This window comes from Diceros bicornis, chromosome 14 (genome assembly GCF_020826845.1).
Source record: "Diceros bicornis minor isolate mBicDic1 chromosome 14, mDicBic1.mat.cur, whole genome shotgun sequence".
Classification (NCBI taxonomy): Eukaryota; Metazoa; Chordata; class Mammalia; order Perissodactyla; family Rhinocerotidae; genus Diceros; species Diceros bicornis.
Window position 1 is genome coordinate 38,434,421 of NC_080753.1, and position 18,415 is coordinate 38,452,835.

The 18,415-nt window shown below is 37.7% G+C and overlaps 1 protein-coding gene across 1 annotated transcript; it reads left to right on the forward strand.

Moving 5' to 3' along the window:
* The first annotated feature begins 9,069 nt into the window (after positions 1-9,069).
* On the forward strand, positions 9,070-14,694 carry LOC131413970 (zinc finger and SCAN domain-containing protein 31-like). Its single transcript, XM_058554988.1, has 4 exons — positions 9,070-9,454; positions 10,474-10,925; positions 11,190-11,337; positions 12,923-14,694. The coding sequence occupies exons 2-4, from the start codon at positions 10,527-10,529 to the stop codon at positions 13,777-13,779; spliced, it is 1,404 nt and encodes a 467-aa protein (XP_058410971.1). The 5' UTR covers positions 9,070-9,454; positions 10,474-10,526; the 3' UTR covers positions 13,780-14,694.
* The last annotated feature ends 3,721 nt before the right edge of the window (positions 14,695-18,415 follow it).

The following is an 18,415-nucleotide window of genomic DNA, read 5'->3' on the forward strand; positions in this document are numbered from 1 at the left end:
CTTGCACTTTAAGAGGAAGACAACAAATTGAACTGGCAAGATGGGCACATCAGTGGAGTAGCCAAGGTGGCAGAGATGAAGACTACACAGGAGTGCAACAGAATGGACTCTCATTTACAAGGCAGAAAGAGCTATTGCTATGACTGCTTCATGTCATACTCCCCCCAGAAAATTCAGTCCTAAATGTAAAACTTCTAATGTAAAAAATTGAAATTTTAAATAATTTGAAAGAAAATACAGAATATATTTATCTTCTAGGGTTAGGAAACTATTTCTTAAACAACATCCAAATAGCATAATCCATATAGGAAAAGAGATAAATTTAACTAAATCAACCATAAAATCTTTTGTGCATCTGATGACACCATAAGCAGCGTGGAGAAATGGGCCTCAGATTAGGACAGCAGGGATGGATCTAGGTTTTGTAGAACCTGAATCTTGTATAATTTGACGGGGTGTTGGGGGGGGCTCTTTAAAAATAGAATACAGAGTTCCTAGGCCTTTTCAATGAACAGAGTTAGCAAGTATTCTTAGAAACGAAAAAAAATTCTGAGTTCATACTGATACTTCCTCTTCAAATTTAGCAATGTAGTGGTTAATGTACTTTTTTTTATTTTTAAATTGTATCTATTTTATATTGGTTCCTAAGAATATTGACATAATTGCTTGTTTGCTTTATCCTATAAGTAAATATATAATGATTCCAAAATAATAATACAAATATTACTACTAATAGTAAAATAATGATTGAAGTAGACAATTACTTTGCCATACTTTTTGTCCTAGGAATATATCACTATAAGAATGTATAGGGCTGGCCCTGTGGCGTAGCAGTTAAGCACGTGTGCTCCACTGCTCGTGGCCTGGGTTCGGATCCCGGGCGCGCATCGACACACGGCTTGTCAGGCCATGCTGTGGCGGCGTCCCACATAAAGTGGAGGAAGATGGGCACGGATGTTAGCCCAGGGGCCAGTCTTCCTTAGAAAAATAGGAGGATTGGCATGGATGTTAGCTCAGGGCTGATCTTCCTCACAAAAAAAAATAAAAATTAAAATTAAAAAAATTTAAAAAAAGAATGTATACCGTATTGTGTTCTAGAGTCACTTGAAATAGTTTTATTTTTCTTTATGGTTATGTCACTAACCATATGTTATAGTGATGTTCCGTTATATATTATGTTATCGATGCTATAGTGAGGCTTTTTGTTTCAATTTGTTTTCATTTTTCAGGGACTTCTTAAATTTTTTATCTAAATGTTGGTTTTCAAATATTTGAAACACCTATGTAAATACTAAAGTGCAAACTATATAGTAAGATATATTTAGAGATGTCTCACTTGCATCTCTATCCCTCTCCCATATTCTCTTCTTATGCCCATAGGTATCCATTTTCATTATGTCTAGGAAAAATACACTATTTTTCTGTTATTTCTTTACTCTCACACTACTACTACACTCACAACACTTCTCACACCAGATGTGTGGGTTTATTCCCACACCTACCAATTCTCCAACACCAGTTGGGTGTTCTACAATTCAATTCAGTTCTGACATTATCTACCTGGAGTTAGCATTAGATCCCACAAGTGAAAGACTCAGTCCCACAAGACTGTCCCCACTCTCGATGGGGACATAAGTTCCAGGTTGTCCCTGGTGCTTTGACTGACCAGCTGTAAATTGGGGTTTCCATTACCTGCTCCTCAGGTTTGATTAATTTGCTAGAGTGGCTCACAGCACTCAGGAAAATAGTTTACTTACTAGATTACCAGTTTATTTTAAAGGAAATAATTTAGGACTAGCCAGATGAAGAGATGCATAGGGCAAGGTCTGGAAGGGTCCCAAGCTCAGGAGCTTCTGTCTTCATGGAGTTGGAGCACATCACCCTCCCAGCACATGAATGTGTTCACCAACCCAGAAGCTCTCTGAACTCCATATTTTTGAGATTTTTATGGAGATTTCATCACTAGGCATGATCGATCATTAAGTCAATCTCCAGCCCCTCTTCCCATCCCAAAGGATGGGAGAGTGGAGCTGAAATGTCCAAGCTTCTAATCATGGCTTGGTCTTTCTGGTGACCAGCCTAGAAACACTGACAACATAGTAGCTATGAACTCCCCTAGCACAGTGGTTTGCAAATGGTAATCCCAAAAAAAGGGTATAAGGTCTGTATCAGAGAGGAAAGAAGCTATCACACACTAATGGAGTTATGTAAAAAGGACACAGGGACCAATCTGTAGGAGCTTCTACCAGCCAAAGACGGGATAATTCTAGCATAATATAGAATATATGATATCAAAAGACATTGAGTATAAAAACTCATGAGTTCATAATGGGACTAAAAAAGAGAGAAAAAGCTAAAAAATAAACCAATAAATAAAAGGACTCATTGGTCACCGCTAGAGGTAGATAATGTATTCACATTATACCCTGAAACTGATAATTAAAGGAAAAGGAGTAAGCATTTTACTGCCTATCTGGTATGAATTGTATTCACATAGCAAACATGATCTAAAATAGCCTAGTTGATGAGGGAAAGGCCTACTTTATATAAATTATAGCTAATAAATATAGAAAGAATGAAAGAATTAAAAAATCATTATTTTGCATACCCTAAAGAAATACTTGCTTTAGGCAATGAGTATGAATGTATACATAAACCACTAAGAAAGAGGTTGATAAAAAACTTAACAATGGAGGGATCAAGCTGTCAACACCTGAACCCGCTGATCAAACTTAGCACTACAAAAAAATGGGGCAACCAGACATTACATTTCTCTTGATTGAGGGAATATCTAGAAGTATTATTGATTTTAGAAAAAAAGTTTAAATCTGAACCTAATCAAATCTTTAGAGGTAAAAATAAATTTTAAAAAACCTATTCGTATGCAATGAGGTGTGGATCTTATTTGGATCCTGTTTGAACAAACCAGCTTTAAAAAGACTTTTTTGACAGAGTTGCATACGGGCTTGGTATTATATGCCATTAAGGAGTTGTTAATTTTGGTAATTATGTTAATGGTATTGTGCTTCTGTAAGAATGTATTTTTTAAAAAGACACAAAGAGCAGTTTTCAGGAGTGAAATGACATAATTCCAGGGATTTACACTAAAATATGAAAGAAAGAGATAGAGAGGAAAGAGGAAGGAAGAAAAGAAGCAAGAAAGGAAGGAAGGAAAGAAGGGAGGGCGGGAGGGAGGGAGGAAGGAAGGAAAGGAGGAAGGAAGGAAAGAAGGAAGGAAGGGAGGAAGGAAACAGTGAGCAAAGTTGAAATGCCCAAGTTGCCATGGCAGATGGTGGAGAAAAGGACCATTCCCCATCCTGAAGGTCTCCAGAAGCCACCCAGAGTCACCTCATTAGAATACAAAGTTATGAATATATAATTACTTAAAGCAACCCAGGCAAGTGAGGAGCCTTAAATATCCAGGGTATATAAAGAGATTTTTATAAATCATAATACAAAAATAAACAGCCTAAGAAGAAAGCTCTCAATGATATGAAGCCAGTAATTCAGAAATGAGGAAATCCAAATTAGAAAACTGTCACTAGTAATATAAAAATGCAAATTTAAGATCAATAGGACATAAATTTATACTAATAATACTGGAACAATTTTTTTTAAAGTCCAGTGATATCAAATGTTGGAGAGGATGTGGATCAGCAAGAACTCGCATGCACTACTGGAGGGGTATAAATTGAAAGTAATTTGGCAACATCTAGTGCACAGATTACTAACTAGTGCATTGTTGCACATGGTTGTGCCATGATTGTGTGACAGGTATGCTCTTAAGATATTGATCTCCTCAGAGTGGCCAGGCAAGACAAAGGGAAATTAATAACTATAGAGCTGGTTGCCTCCAGCCATAAGCAGCCTCATGTTTATCCCAGTTTGTTATATAATTATCATCATTTTCTTATACACCATTACATTAGAAGGATTCAGAATAACTAAGTGTATCAGTTAGAACTCTTAGCTGCAAACATTAGAATCCACTCTACAGATAAAATAGAAGAGGAATTTATTAAAGAATATCAGATGACATACAGAGTATCCTAAAACACCAGAGAAACAGAACCTAGGGCCATGCATTCAGGAAAAATGCCCAAATTACAGTCCCAGACTGTTCATATAAGCAATCCCACATTAGATGACCACTACCATTTTCAATATGGACACTGAACAAAGTATACTAGAGCTGGGATCTTGGTTACTTTTACCTCTAAAAGTTCTTAATTTGGCCAAACACTGTCACCCTCATTTACACAATTCTGCACAGTATCCCTTTCCTCACAACGCTCTCTTCTAAATTAAAGTCTTTCATGGATGCATCTTATTGGCAAAATCTATGTCATATGCCTGCACATAAACCACAGGGGAAGTTGGAAAATGAGTTTTTCTAGCACCTACCCAGAAGAGGTAGGAGTTATGATGCAGAAAAGTAACAGCTATAGGAAGGGTATTCAAAGTATTTTGGATAGCCACAAATATGTCAAACACAACATCCAATACAATTGAAAGATGAACATATCCCATTACATAGCAATTCCACTCCTGGGTACATGATATAAGGAAAAGCTAAATGCAAAAGAGAAGCTCTCACACATGTTCACATGTGAGATGTACATTCTTGTACAGTATGTAGAATTATACTGCAGCATTGTTTGTAACAGTTAAAAATAGGAAACAATTTAATTCTCATCAAAAGGAGAATGGTGAATAAATTGGAGTATATTCACCATCTAGAATACTGTACAGCAGTGAAAATAAATGACCTAGAGATAGACAGACAAATCTCATATGTAAAATGTTAAGCAAAAAAATTGTAAAAGGATATGTAAGAAATTATATATACATATATGTATTACTTATAGACATTCTTTTTTAAATTACAGATATATAATTTAAAATGTTCATGGGGATGAAAACCACCAAATTCTGGATAGTTGTTAATATTTGTGGCTGGAGAGCAATGGGATCAAGAAAAGACCTATGAATACAATTTTATCTGCTGTATTTTATTTTGTAAACTTAGTGGTGGATATGCAGGTACTTGTTAAATCCATGCTTTTAGAACTCATTAATATTTCTAGGGGCCAGCCTGGTGGTGTAGTGGTTAGGTTCATGTGCTCTGCTTCAGCCACCTGGGGTTCGTGGGTTGGGATCCTGGGCGTGGACCTACACACTGCTCATCAAGCCATGCTGTGGTGTAGTCCCATATACAAAATAGAGGAAGACTGGCACAGATGTTAGCTCAGGGACAATCTTCCTCGTCAAAAAAAAAAAAAAAAAAACCACCATATATATATTTCCAAACAAATATAAAAGTAGAAAGGTTAGTTTAATGAACAACCATGTACTCATTACCCAGGTTCCATAATTACCAACTTGAGGCTAATCTTTTACCACCATCCCCAACTTCCCACCCTCTGGATTATTTCAGAGTAAATCCCAGATATCATATAAGTTTATGTATTAATAATTCAAGATTCATCTCTAAAAGATATAGACTCTTACTATACTTTTGCATGCCTCAAATTTGTCATAACAAGAGAATTTGGGAAACTGAATGAAATTGAAAATAGGACAGAAGAAAATAGCCAGAATAACATATTGTGAGAGAAATAAAGAAGAAAAAATATTGAATAAAGGGTAAGGAAAAAAGAGATAAAGTGAGAAGGCATAACACATGTATAATCAGAATCCAAGAAGAAGAAGAGAAAAAAATGGTACAGAAGAAAATTTTGAAAAGATAGTTGCTAAGAATTTTGTAAAACTAACAAAAAAACGTTGTCACAGATTCAAGCTCTATGAATTCCATGAAGGACAAATATAAGGAAAACCACAACTAGGTACACCAACCATAGGAAAACTGCTGAATTCCAAAGATAAAAAGAAAATAATAAAATCAGCCAGATACAGAAGATAGTTTACTGTCCAATGAACAATGATTATACTGACTTTTCAATAGAATTGGTGGCAGCATCAGGAAATGAAATATTTTAAAAATTCTAAAAGAAGAAAACGACTAACTTCCAACCTAGAAAACACCTTTCAAAAATGAAGGTGAAAATATTCTTCAAGAATTAAAGTGAAATAACAACTTTTTCAGATAAACAAAAACTGAGATAATTTATCACTAACAGATTAGAGGAATACTAAAGGGTGATTTTCAGGAAGAAGGAAAATGATTCAAGATCGAAGTTGGGAGATGCAGAAAGGAATTAAAATGATAAATATTGGTGTAAAACTAAATGAATATTGAATAATAATGTCTTGAGGAGTTTAAAATATAGAAAGTTTAAAATAATGTCTTGAGGAGTATAAAATATAAAATACAGGAAAACAATAACATGTAAACCAGGAGGTAAAGTCTTGCATTGTCCAGGAAGGCAGTGTAAGTACCAAGTCACATTGAACTTCAATAAGTCAAAAATCCATGTTGTAATCTCCAAGGTAACCACTAAAAGAATGGCAAAGACAACTAAATCCAATTACTTTTCTAGACCACATTTCCAGCATATAAGAATTACATGGACTAGAGGAACAAGTTAAATGCACATGAGAAAAGGATCTTCAAAACCAGAATATGAGATATTCCATGATGAAACTGGTCTGGCTTCTTCAAAAGCTCAATATCATGAAAAAAACAGTAGAGAACTGTTCTATATGAGAAGAGACTAAGGAGACATAACCAAATACAAAGCATAAAACTTGATTAAATCCTAGTTTGAAATAGATGATAGATAGATAGATAGATAGATGATAGATAGATAGATAGATAGATAGATAGATAGATAGATAGATAGATTCAAACCAAAGACATTAGTTTATAGCCAATACTCATTTAGCTATAAAAATATTTGGGGAAATTTCAATATTAACTAATTATTAGATGTTAGGGAATTACTGGATTTTTTTAAAGTCATGACAATGATATTACAGTTATCTGGGATATTATTACTATTATTAGAGGCATGCTGAGCATTTAGGTGTGAAATGTCATGCTTGTCAATTTTCTCAAGAAAATTTGTTGAGATTTTGATTTGGATTAGTAAGGACTATGACACTCAAGGATTTAAGGATGTAGGAAAGTCCAAAAGAAACTTAAATAATGTTTTTGAAAGATGACTGACTGTGTTGTGGAGAATTAATTGGAGGAAGACAAGAGTGGTTGTGGGGGGACAGTTAGGAGATTGTTGAAATAGTCTAGGAGAGATATGATGGCAGCTTATGAGATGGAGGCAGAGAATAAAAGAGAAATGGATGCATCCAAGAAATATTTTGAAGATAAATTTGATAGGACTTTGGTGGGTTTTATATGAGGGCAAAGATGAAAGATGCCTAGGTTTCTGATTTGGACAAGTGGACAAAAGGTACATTGGAAGAGGATAAGGTTTGGGGGACGAGACCATGAGTCTGTCTTTAGACATGTTTTGTTTGAAGTGCCTTTGAGATATCTAAGTATAGAAGGATAAACAATCATGGCTTTCAGAAAAAAAATCTGGACATATGAATTTGCAACACATCAGAGAATAAAATTAAAATGAGAAACCACTAAATTTCAGCCAAAAATTTTGAAAAGCTGTAACACCTGCTGCTCTTTGAAATGTGAGGTGGTTACAGCCTTTTGGAAAGCAATCTAACAGCATTTTTTTAAATCAAAAATACAAATATTCTTCCTCCCAGCAATCCTACCTGTGAGAACCTATCCCCTAGAAACAAAATCATCTGTGCAGAAGAGATCATGTATAAGAATATATATTGCAGACTTGTTCATATTAACAAAAAACTAGAAACACATTGTGGTATGCCTGTAAATTAGCTATTAAAATAAACACCATGGGACCATTAAAAATAATACTTAACAATTATTCCAGATGACTTGTAAGGATTTCTAGTAGGATCCTAATGGTATAAATAAAATATGCAAGAATATATGTTATATATATATTATAAGGTAATGTATATAGTCTTATTTTTATAAAACATAAAATTATTCCCCCTTCCCACCAAAGAACTTATTTTGTTGTTGTTAGTAGCATGGAGTGGATTCCAACTCCTAGCAACTCTGTGTACAGCAGAGCTGAACACTGCCTCCTCTTGGAGCCATCCTCTCACCCTCCAGCGCTATATCACGCGATGGCTCGGCTGCTATCCATAGGGTCTTCACGGCCGATTTTTCTTCAGAAGTGGGTGGCCCTTCTTCCTAGTCTTAGTATGGAAGCTCCACTGAAACCTGTCCACCATGGGTGTCTCTGCTGGTATTTGAAATACCTGTGGCATAGCATTCAGCATCACAGCAACATGCAGCCACCACAGTATGACAACCGGCAGGGGGGTGGTGTGGTTCCCTGACCGGGAAACAAACCCCGGCCCACCGAACCTTAATTAAGCACTACAAAAAAGCCTATGTATGTATATAATTAGCAAACATTTGTCTGGTACTTACTGTGCTCCAGAGGCTCTTTACATGTTAATCATTCAATACTCACAATAACTTTCTGATGTCTATGTTACTATTCTCATCTTACAGCTAAGGAAAATGAGGCAGAGAGAGATTAAATAACTTGATCCATAGCACAAAGCTTACAAGATTTCCAAAGTCAGGCTCAGAAACCAAGCTGTTAAGCACCACATTGTCTTTCTATATTTACATATACATGTGTGTGTCTGTATATGATTATACGAGCAGAGAGAAAAATATGGAAGAATGCATACTGGGAGAATGACATACGTTGGGGGAATGGGAAGGTGCTGATTTTTGGATGGCGGAGGTGAAGAGAGGGAGATAAAACCGCGGTGAGGGGAGGAGAAAACAAAATCAGTATCTCCAGACCGAGCGGTCATTCCTGGACTAACCAGGTGATGACTCGGGAGGGAGTTGTTCGGCTGCGGAATTCTCGGGAAATATGCATCAACCTTGGAAACGTGTAGCAAGTAGGACGCCGGCTAGGCAGCACAAACCATAGAGATGAATATTCCTAGAGGGGCGTGGCGACACTTCCGAGATGTCGGCTGGTCCCAGGAGATGGGGTTTTCTGGGCTTCCGGGTGAGTGGGGCCTGGGATCGCATCCGGGGCCCGGTGGCGGCGGGAGTCGTCCAGCCGCGGCCTGGGGTCGCACCAGGCCGACTCTGGACCGAGTGTGAGAAACCACCCCACCCCCTTTCCAATCTTGGGTGCCATGAGGTGGTCTGGAGTGACCCCTGACGAGGGAGACTGGGCTTTGTGCCTGGATCCGACCCCGGGTTGTGACCCCCACTGGGTCCGCCTCGGCGACTGAATCAGGCTCCTCTTCTCCAGAAATTTCATAGAAGCAGAGGACTCCTGAGTGTAAGAGGGGTGGCTTTTTTGGAATCTGGTGGGTCCTTGACACAGAAAACGGAACTTTACTCCAATCCTTGGGGTCAGAAGTGTTTTCAAAATCAGATTTTGAAGGATTTTTTAAAAACTTTATGGTACGTATATGGTATATTGAATGAATAACATCCCAGGAGTCTGGGGCAGCCTCATACTCAAACATTAATATTTCTTTAACAAAATATGAATAATCACTCTAAAACCATAAATAGCTTCATGTCATTTCAAGCCAAGCTTTGTTACAAAATGAATTTATGTCACTTTGAATATTGCCATCAGATGACTTATGAAAATACCCTTGGTTTTCAGAGCTTTGGAAGATTTCAAAATTGTGGAAAAGGGGTTGTGGACCTGTTCTATTTAATGTTTTTGCTGCCTTATTTCTCAAATCATGTTTGTTTATTTATCACACAGTATAAAGCAAACAGTTCCTGAACAAGTTTTGAGAAGGTCTTACAGTTAATGCCTTTTGTTAGTCATTCATTTTCTCAACAGGTAGTTCTTGACTTACTATGTACCAGGCACTCTCTTGGTACTGGGAATAGTGCGGTGTACAGAATAGATAAAGCCCCTTCTCCTATGGCATTTATAGTATTGTGAGAGTAAGAAACAAAAAGCAAGTAAACATATTGTCAGGCGGTGATGAGTGTTACAAAGAAAAATATAGTAGGGTAAGAGGGCGGATAGCAATAGAAGAACTATTTTATATAGCATGGGCTAGAAATGTCTCTTTGAGGAAATGATGTTTGAGCTTACTTTAATAAAATGAGGGAACATCCCATGCTAATATCTGGGTAAGAGCATTCTAAGAAGGTGTGAAGGCCCTCAGATAGAATGCATTTGACATGTCTAAAATAGAAAAGGGTTTAATTGGAGTAGAGTGAGCACAGGAAAGATTGGTAGGAAAAAAATTACTCTTTTCATTTCTAAAATAGTCATATAAATTTCCATTACCAAGAATGTCAGATCCTCAAATCATCTACATCACTGTTAGCAAAATTTCAAAAACCTTTTCTGTTGTGCTTAAAGTGGTATAGGCAGCCTTTAATAGTACATGTAGATTTTTTATTAACTGATGGTAATTTTTCATCTTAATACTTTCTATATTTTGTCAAAGGGAGTCTCCCTGGAGTATCGACCCATCTGCAGAGACCCCTCTCCTGAGAGAAAATGGCTACAGGTCTTATCATCCAGAATGGAGAAGAACAGGAGGGACCGTTGAGAGTAAAGGTGGAGGAAGATAACTTTTTTGTACAAGAAATTGACTTGCAGCAGAACAGCCAGTCCAGCCAGGAGGTCTTTCGCCAACGCTTTAGATGGTTCTGCTACCAGGAGACACCTGGACCCAGGGAAGCTTTAAGCCAACTCTGGGAACTTTGCCATAAGTGGTTGAGACCAGAGAATCATACCAAGGAGCAGATCCTGGAGCTGCTGGTGTTGGAGCAGTTCCTGTCCATCCTGCCCGAGGAGCTCCAGTCTTGGGTGCAGGAGCATCATCCATTGAATGGAGATGAGGCTGTGTCTTTGCTGGAGGATTTGGAGAGAGAACTTGATGATCCAGGATTTCAGGTGGGAAGAGGAGGCATGTTCTGTGATGGCATAGTACAGCATTTAATGGTTAGGTCAGTAGGAAAGCAGTGAGAGCAACATTACTGAGCTTTTATCGCTATCAGGCTTCATTGCTTCTGTCAGTTCCTTTTTGTGTCTTATCTCTCTTAATCCCATTGAGTCCTTTTTGCCTGTCCTATCTCCATGGGAGATGTTTCCTGAGGTTTTAGCTGTAGTTCTCACAGCAGTTTCCTCTCAAGCCCAATGGTCCCTAATTGTCTCCAGGGCACATCCCACGCAGGTGGACAGGAAGTACTCTGGAAGGAAGTGATCTCTCTCGGAGCTGCACAACAGTCATCAAGGTATCAGCTCCAGCACAGGGAGACCCTGCTCAAGCATGACTGTCTGGAACCCCATTCCCTACAAGAGAGAGGTGAGAAGGAAGAGGAGTCATCTCTGGAAAGGTGGGTTAGGGTAGGGGGCTCCTGCTTGGCCAATCAGAGCCATCCTTTACAGCATAATCATTAGTGTTTCTAACTCAGACTTGCCCCTAAAATCCTCCCTGGCTTATCTACTCTCTCTTTACAAAGTACAACCTTTATTCGTGGGCTTTTAAGCTAAAGATTTCTATTCTATTTGTTTTCCTATACACATCTTTGCTTTTCATTAAATTATTAAATTATCACATCATTCTGTTGCTTTTTATATCACCTCTCTTTTACAATGACCTCTTAAATGTCTTCTTTGTCCTACCTTTAAGTTTTCTCTAGCCATCAATGATAAAGTCACTGTTTAAACCTTTCACTTTGACTACATTGCTCCTATGTTCTTCCACATTGAATTATTTTCTCTTTTCATGTCACTACCTTCCCCTATTTGTCACTCCAGGCTAGGATGGGTACACCTTTTCCTTTCCACATTCTCTGCGTGTCAAATGTGCTTTCGATTTACAAAGCATCCCCCTTTTTACATCCTGATCCCCTTCAGAATCTGTCTCCAGAAAATAGCAATAAAGTGACTAGGAAAGCGAAGAAATCAGTCCTTTTCCAGTATTTCCTGTGAGTTCAGGTGGAATCTCCATTTTTTTCATTGAGATATAATTGACGTAACATTATATTAGTTTCAGGTGTACGACATAATGATTTGATATTTGTATATGTTGAGAAATCACCACAATAAATCTAGTTAACATCCATTACCACATATAGTTACAATTTTTTTTCTTGTAATGAGAACTTTTAAGATCTATTCTTTTATCAACTTTCAAATGTACAATACAGTGTTGTTAACTATAGTCACCATGCTGTACATTACATCCCTGTGACGACTTATTTTATAACTGGAAGTTTGTAGCTTTTGACCCCCTTCACCCATTTCACCCACCCCCTACTCCCCGCCTCTGGCAACCACTGGAATCTTCATTTTAATTATCTTGATGGGACATTTAACTTATCTCCTTCAGGTTAGATTTCACTAAAAATGTATTTTTTATTGTGTTTGTAAAGGATTATTGACCGTAGTTTATGTAAAGGAATTCTTGGTTTAGACCAAATCTGCAAGCAATGTGCTGTTTGGGGGAAGATTAAGACAAAGAGTTTTCTTTCCGAGCAATACATTAAATACACTTTTGCCTTTCTGCTACAATTGAATTTGAATGCAATTTAAAGTACTTTTTATACACTTAGACTTTTTCTAAGGCTTTAACGATTTGTGCCCTTTTTGGTGGTAAAGATTGTCCCAATCTCAGTAGGTATTACATAGGTTATTTATTCCTGGTATATGTCTATTTTACCTTTCCTTTCTAGCATTTTCCTTCCTTACTTGAGCTGAAAAGATATTTATTGATCATTGGGAGAGCATGACTGAAAAAGAGGTAAATGATCCCTTAGAAGTTTAGTATTTCATCAGTTCAAAAAGGTGACATTTCTATTCTGTTTACTTTTACATATGTTTAAAATTTTCCATAATAAAAAGTTTAAAAAGAAAGTGACATTTGAATGATCCATTTCTTATTTTAGAAAGTGAGACCAAGCCTGAGACTGGGAAGTTGGGTCCAAACCAGAAAGTATCCAAAGGAATGGCATCACAGAAGATGATACTCAACAGAATCTGCAGAGGCAGCACCATTTTCCGGGGTACTCATTTTGGAGACCTTCGTGAATGCAAGGACAGGTTGGGAAGGCATCAAGGAAATTCAGAGGAAGGAAAAGAACACAGATGTGATCAGTGTGGGAAGAGCTTCATGCACAGCCTCAGTCTTATTGGACATCAGAGAATCCACACGGGAGAAAAACCCTTTCAGTGTAAAGAGTGTGGGAGAGCCTTCAGTCAAAACACAACCCTGTTTAAACACCTCATAATTCACACTGGTGAGAAACCGTATCAGTGTAATCAGTGTGGTAAAAGTTTTAGTCGAGGCTCAGTCCTTATTAAACATCAGAGAAATCACACTGGGGAGGAACCTTTTGAGTGCTGTGAATGTGGTAAAACCTTCAGTAACAGCACAGGATTTGCTCAGCATCAGAGATATCACACTTTAATAAAATGTTACCAGTGCAGTGATTGTGGGAAGGCTTTCAGGGACAATTCCAACCTCACTAAACATCAGCGAATTCACACAGGAGAAAAACCCTACGAATGTGATGAATGCGGAAAAGCCTTCAGTGGAAGTTCTGACCTTACTAGACATCACAGAATTCACACTGGGGAGAAGCCCTATGAATGTGACGAGTGTGGGAAGGCCTTCCGTCTGAGCTCACATCTCACTGAACACCAGAGAATCCACAGCAAAGAAAAACTCTATATGTGTAGTAAGTGCGGAAGATCTTTCAAACAGAGGTCAGGTCTCTTTCAACATAAAAAAAAACACAACTAATCAAAATCACATTGCTTTAAGTATTATAGTAAAAATGTTAAGCAGCATTTATTCCTTGCAGAATTCAGAGAAGCCACGTGAGCACTCTCAATATCTGTCAACATCTCAATTTCCTCTGACATCAAAGTACCCACAGACTAGATTCTTCCTTTTTCAGAGTAAGCTAAGTCAGATTTTCTATTTCTAGGCTTCAGGCCTGGCTAATTAAAAATGTAAAGCTTCAGAATGGCTGGTCTCATCCTATTCACAATTAAATCAAATTTAGAAAAAAGTGCATACCCACAACCCAGAGTTGAAAGTACCATAACATATCTTAAGTGAAGAGTTAAAGGTTTAGGCATTGCTTTTCTTCCTCACTTTTTCTTCCTTTGCTTTATATATGTGTGGTGATCAACACCTTAGTAACTTATTATTATGTTGCTTTAAAAGGGAGTTGACATGAGATGAGTAAAGAGAACTAAGTTCTAGTATTCACTACACCACTGCGTGGCAAGTGACCTTAGTCAAGTTGCCCACACATTCTAGGCCTTAGATTCTCCATCTGTGAACTATGGGATTAGAATATGTAATCTCTCGAAGGTCCTTTCCAGCTCCACAGTTAAATGATTTTTGTGAATGACATCAAGCCTCTATATTTAATTCCTTAGCCTGACATTCAAGAGCCTGCTCCACAAATGTGTCCAATATTTCCAGTGTTGTTTTCCTTTACTGTCCTACAGGAGCTCCATGCTCCTATTATACAGGTCTTACTTTCCCCAGGCACCCCAGGTACACTCAAGCTTCCATGTCTTTGTCTTTCATTCTTCCCCCTTCACACCCTGAGTGCCCACTTTATCTTTGTTGTTTCCCCAACTAAATTTTATATATGTTTTACTGTAACCCCATTTAAAATAAACAAGCTTTCTGAGTGCTGAACCTCCTAGAGGTTGTGTACCAGTATTCCTAATGTGTCACTTAAAAATAGGCTTGGGGGGGCCAGCCCTGTGGTGTAGTGGTTAAGTTCACGTACTCCACTTCGGCAGCCAAGGGTTTGCAGGTTCGGATCCTGGGCACGGACCTACACACCACTAATCAAGCCATGCTATGGCAGGTGTCCCACATATAAAGTAGAGGAAGATGGGCACGGGTGTTAGCCCAGGGCCAATCTTCCTCAGCAAAAAGAGGAGGATTGGCAATGGATGTTAGCACAGGGCTAATCTTCCTCACCAAAAAAAAAAAAAAAAAAAAATACCACTGACCCTGTTGGGTACCTACCCTTAAAAGCTCTGGAAGGTTTTCCTGTGTGCTTTCAGTTAACTTTGTAACAATTGGGTTTACCTTCTAAAATATTGCTCCTTGGGGAAGAGAAGGACAATCTCTTTCTGGAATACTGGGAAAAAACTGGTGCTCAAAGAGGCATTGGTCACCTTACCTAAGAAAAAGGCTGTGATGCTGATCCAGCAGACACCAGACTGCAATGGGAGTCAGAGGAAACTCCTTTCCAATGGTACTCTATAAATTCCTGATGCAACTGTGCACTACATATCCAGGCAGGATGGTCCTAGGAGGAAGTGCTCCTTGTTTAGGTACCTTTATTTTATGTTAGTGCAGAGAAAAATAAAATGGGTTGGATCTGGAGGGTAAAAATAAAATGGTTTGGACCTGAAGAGGGTGGAGAGTGATTCAAATCAAAAGATATCCTAGAAATGTCACTGGATTAGAAGACAGGTAGCAGGGCTCAAAGCAGGGAAAGCCATTAGTGGACAAGAGTATATCTTAGGATGGGTAGACTAGGTAAACCAGAGAAATACTCTCCCTTGGCATGCCTCCTACATAAAAGTTGATTTTTTTCATTCAGAATGACAATGAAGGTATTGGATGTCATTTCTGTGGAGTCTGATATATTACTATCTGTTAATAATAGAGATATCATTTTGATATGTGAGCCAGTGTACTTATAAGTGGACAGACCTCGAATTCCCCCCAGGTTTCTAAGGGAGAGCTTAAACCTCCAAACATGACAATCCTGAAGGGTACTCAAGCTATGGACACTTAAGACTCTGGGACGACATTGTGGTATTTTGGACATTATAATTTACTGAATGTTTGGTGAATCACCTAATGCAATGCCATTCTTGCCTGTTCTTTCTTACCTTTTTTATGCACTTTTTCTCCCTTCTATTCTCTTTCTTCTTTTATCTCTTGGGAATCTCACTTCCCTTTTTTTTCTATTTACATTACTTCTATCAACATAGACATCATTTCCTTCTAATTATCTGCTCTCCCTCCAAACTTGTGTTTCTTAAATATCAGTATTTGGGGGGAGGAGCAGAGATAGTGGGTTCAATCAGAGATGATGAGATCACATTTAAGAAAAAAAAGGAGAAGAAAACCCAATATAGGGAGTCAAGGTACAAACACCCTATATCAGAATTTATGATCAGGTGCTGGTGACAAAGATCTGAAAAATACACAAGATGTATTCCTCTCATGTAAAAGAAGTCTAAAGGTAGATAGTTTAGGGTTGTTGCTTTTACTTCATGGAATCATCAGGGATCTGGGTCCCTTTCACCTTGTCACCATCCTCCACATGCCACTTTTTTTCCCATGGCTGCTGAAGCACAAGCCATCAATTCTGCATTCCAGTCAGCAGGAAGGGCAAAAAAGGGACTTCCAGATAAGTCAGCATCTTTCATGGAGCCATCTCAGAATACACACATTTCTTCTAATACCTAATTAGCAAAAATTCAGTCACATAATGACCACACTCATCTGCGAGAGTAGCTGAGAAATGTAATCTTTATACCAGGTGCCAGTGCACATAGATAAAAATTGGAGTTCTGTTGTCTAATAAAAAGGAGAGAATACTTATTTAGTAACCAAACAATAGCCCCAAATAAAGGCATGGCATTTTGAGTTCTAAAGTGCAGGTACCAACTCTTAATAAATGTATGCTGAAAGATCAATAAACAGATGAATGAATGAATGAATGAATGATAAAAGGGTGCAAGGAACAAAATTAGAACCAGGAGATACAGTGGTGTTCTAGTGGATGTTAAGAGGGGAGGAATAGAGCAAGAGAAGGAAAAGAGGAAAGTGGGGAATGAGAATCGATGAGACTCGTGAGTTGGAGGATCCTTAAACTCACCAACCTTCCTTCAGTAATAAGAATATTAAAAAGCCTTGTGAAAAAAATAGTTTAAATCCATTTTTAAATGGTTATCGAAGGATTAAAAAAAATTCTTCTAGAATCCTACTTTCCTAATTTAAGAATTATTTTCATTTCTTTACGTTGTCTATTTAGAGAGATTGATAGACATAAAGAGATAGCTAATTTTACATAATTTTTATTAAGTGTATTTAGAATTTTTCTGCTCTGTTCTACTTTTATCAAACACCCTTATTTAAAAAAAATACACTCCATATTTCTATATATCATAGTTATCACTGTATGGTTTGTATAATAATTTTAGGTCACTTTAGCCTTTAAAATATATAGAGAGAGAGCCACCTCTATCTCTATTTGAGATACATGTCACATAAGGTATAATAGCTGAGTAAGAGGATTATCATACATATATATTTAAGCATCACTAACAACTGCATTTTTGTCTAATGGACACTGTGTTAAACTTACAACCAAAGAAATGGCCCCTTTAAGACCCATATGTGAGGATCCCTAGTGAACTGATCACTCAGAGCCAAGGGAGCTGGCTGATCAGGAAACCTGGGTTTGAGTCCTGGTTCTGCTGACCTACGCAACACACTTCAATGCTCTGAACCTTGGTTTCTTCAACTGTAAAATGGCCTGAATTTAAAAAAATATTTTTATTGAAATATAATATACATATATAAATGAGTACACAAATCATAGGTGTACAGCTAAATGAAATTCACAAAGTGAAACTACCTACATCACCACCACCAAAGTCAGGAAGTATAACATTACCAGGTCCCCAGAAGACCCCACTTGTGCTCCTCCCAAACTATTCCTTTCTTCCTGTTTTGACTTCTAACAACAGGTATTAGTTTTACCTGTTTGAACTTTACATAAATGGAATCATGCAGTGTGTATCTTTTGGTGTCTAGCTTCTTTCATTCACTATTATGTTTGTGAAATTTATCACTGTGGTTTGTAGCCGTAGTTCTTTCATTTTCATTGTTGCCTAGTTTTCCGTTGTATGAATAAACTTCAATTTTTGTATCCATCCTACTGTTAATGGATATGTGGGTTTTTTCCAGTTTAAAGCTATCACCAAAAAATGCTGCTACGACATGTCTTTAGATGCAAACATATATATATTTCTGATGGCTATATAACTAGAAGTGAAACTCCTAGGTCACACAATATGCATATGTTCAACTTTGGTAGATGGACCAGAGTTTCCCAAAAACAGTGTTACCAATTTACACTCTCATCAACAGTGTATGAAAATTCCCATTGCTCCATAATACTGGCCAATATTTGGCACTGCGAATCCATTTTTACCAGAGATTTCGGCATCGAGTTTGTGATTCCTTAAGAAATACCTAATGGCCTATTATATTGGCAAAATTCAAAAGCCTGAAAACATACAGCTGGGGAGGCTATGTGAAAACAGGCACTTGCACATACTGCTGTTGAAAGTGCAAAATGATGCAACCCTTACAAAGACAC

What these genes read in the sequence shown, in the direction of transcription:
- LOC131413970 (XM_058554988.1), top strand. Translation starts at nt 10,527, where the DNA reads ATGGCTACAGGTCTTATCATCCAGAATGGAGAAGAACAGGAGGGACCG. An exon ending in TTGATGATCCAGGATTTCAG is followed by an intron (nt 10,926 to 11,189) that starts GTGGGAAGAGGA and finishes AATTGTCTCCAG; the next exon opens with GGCACATCCCACGCAGGTGG. An exon ending in CCATTCCCTACAAGAGAGAG is followed by an intron (nt 11,338 to 12,922) that starts GTGAGAAGGAAG and finishes TTCTTATTTTAG; the next exon opens with AAAGTGAGACCAAGCCTGAG.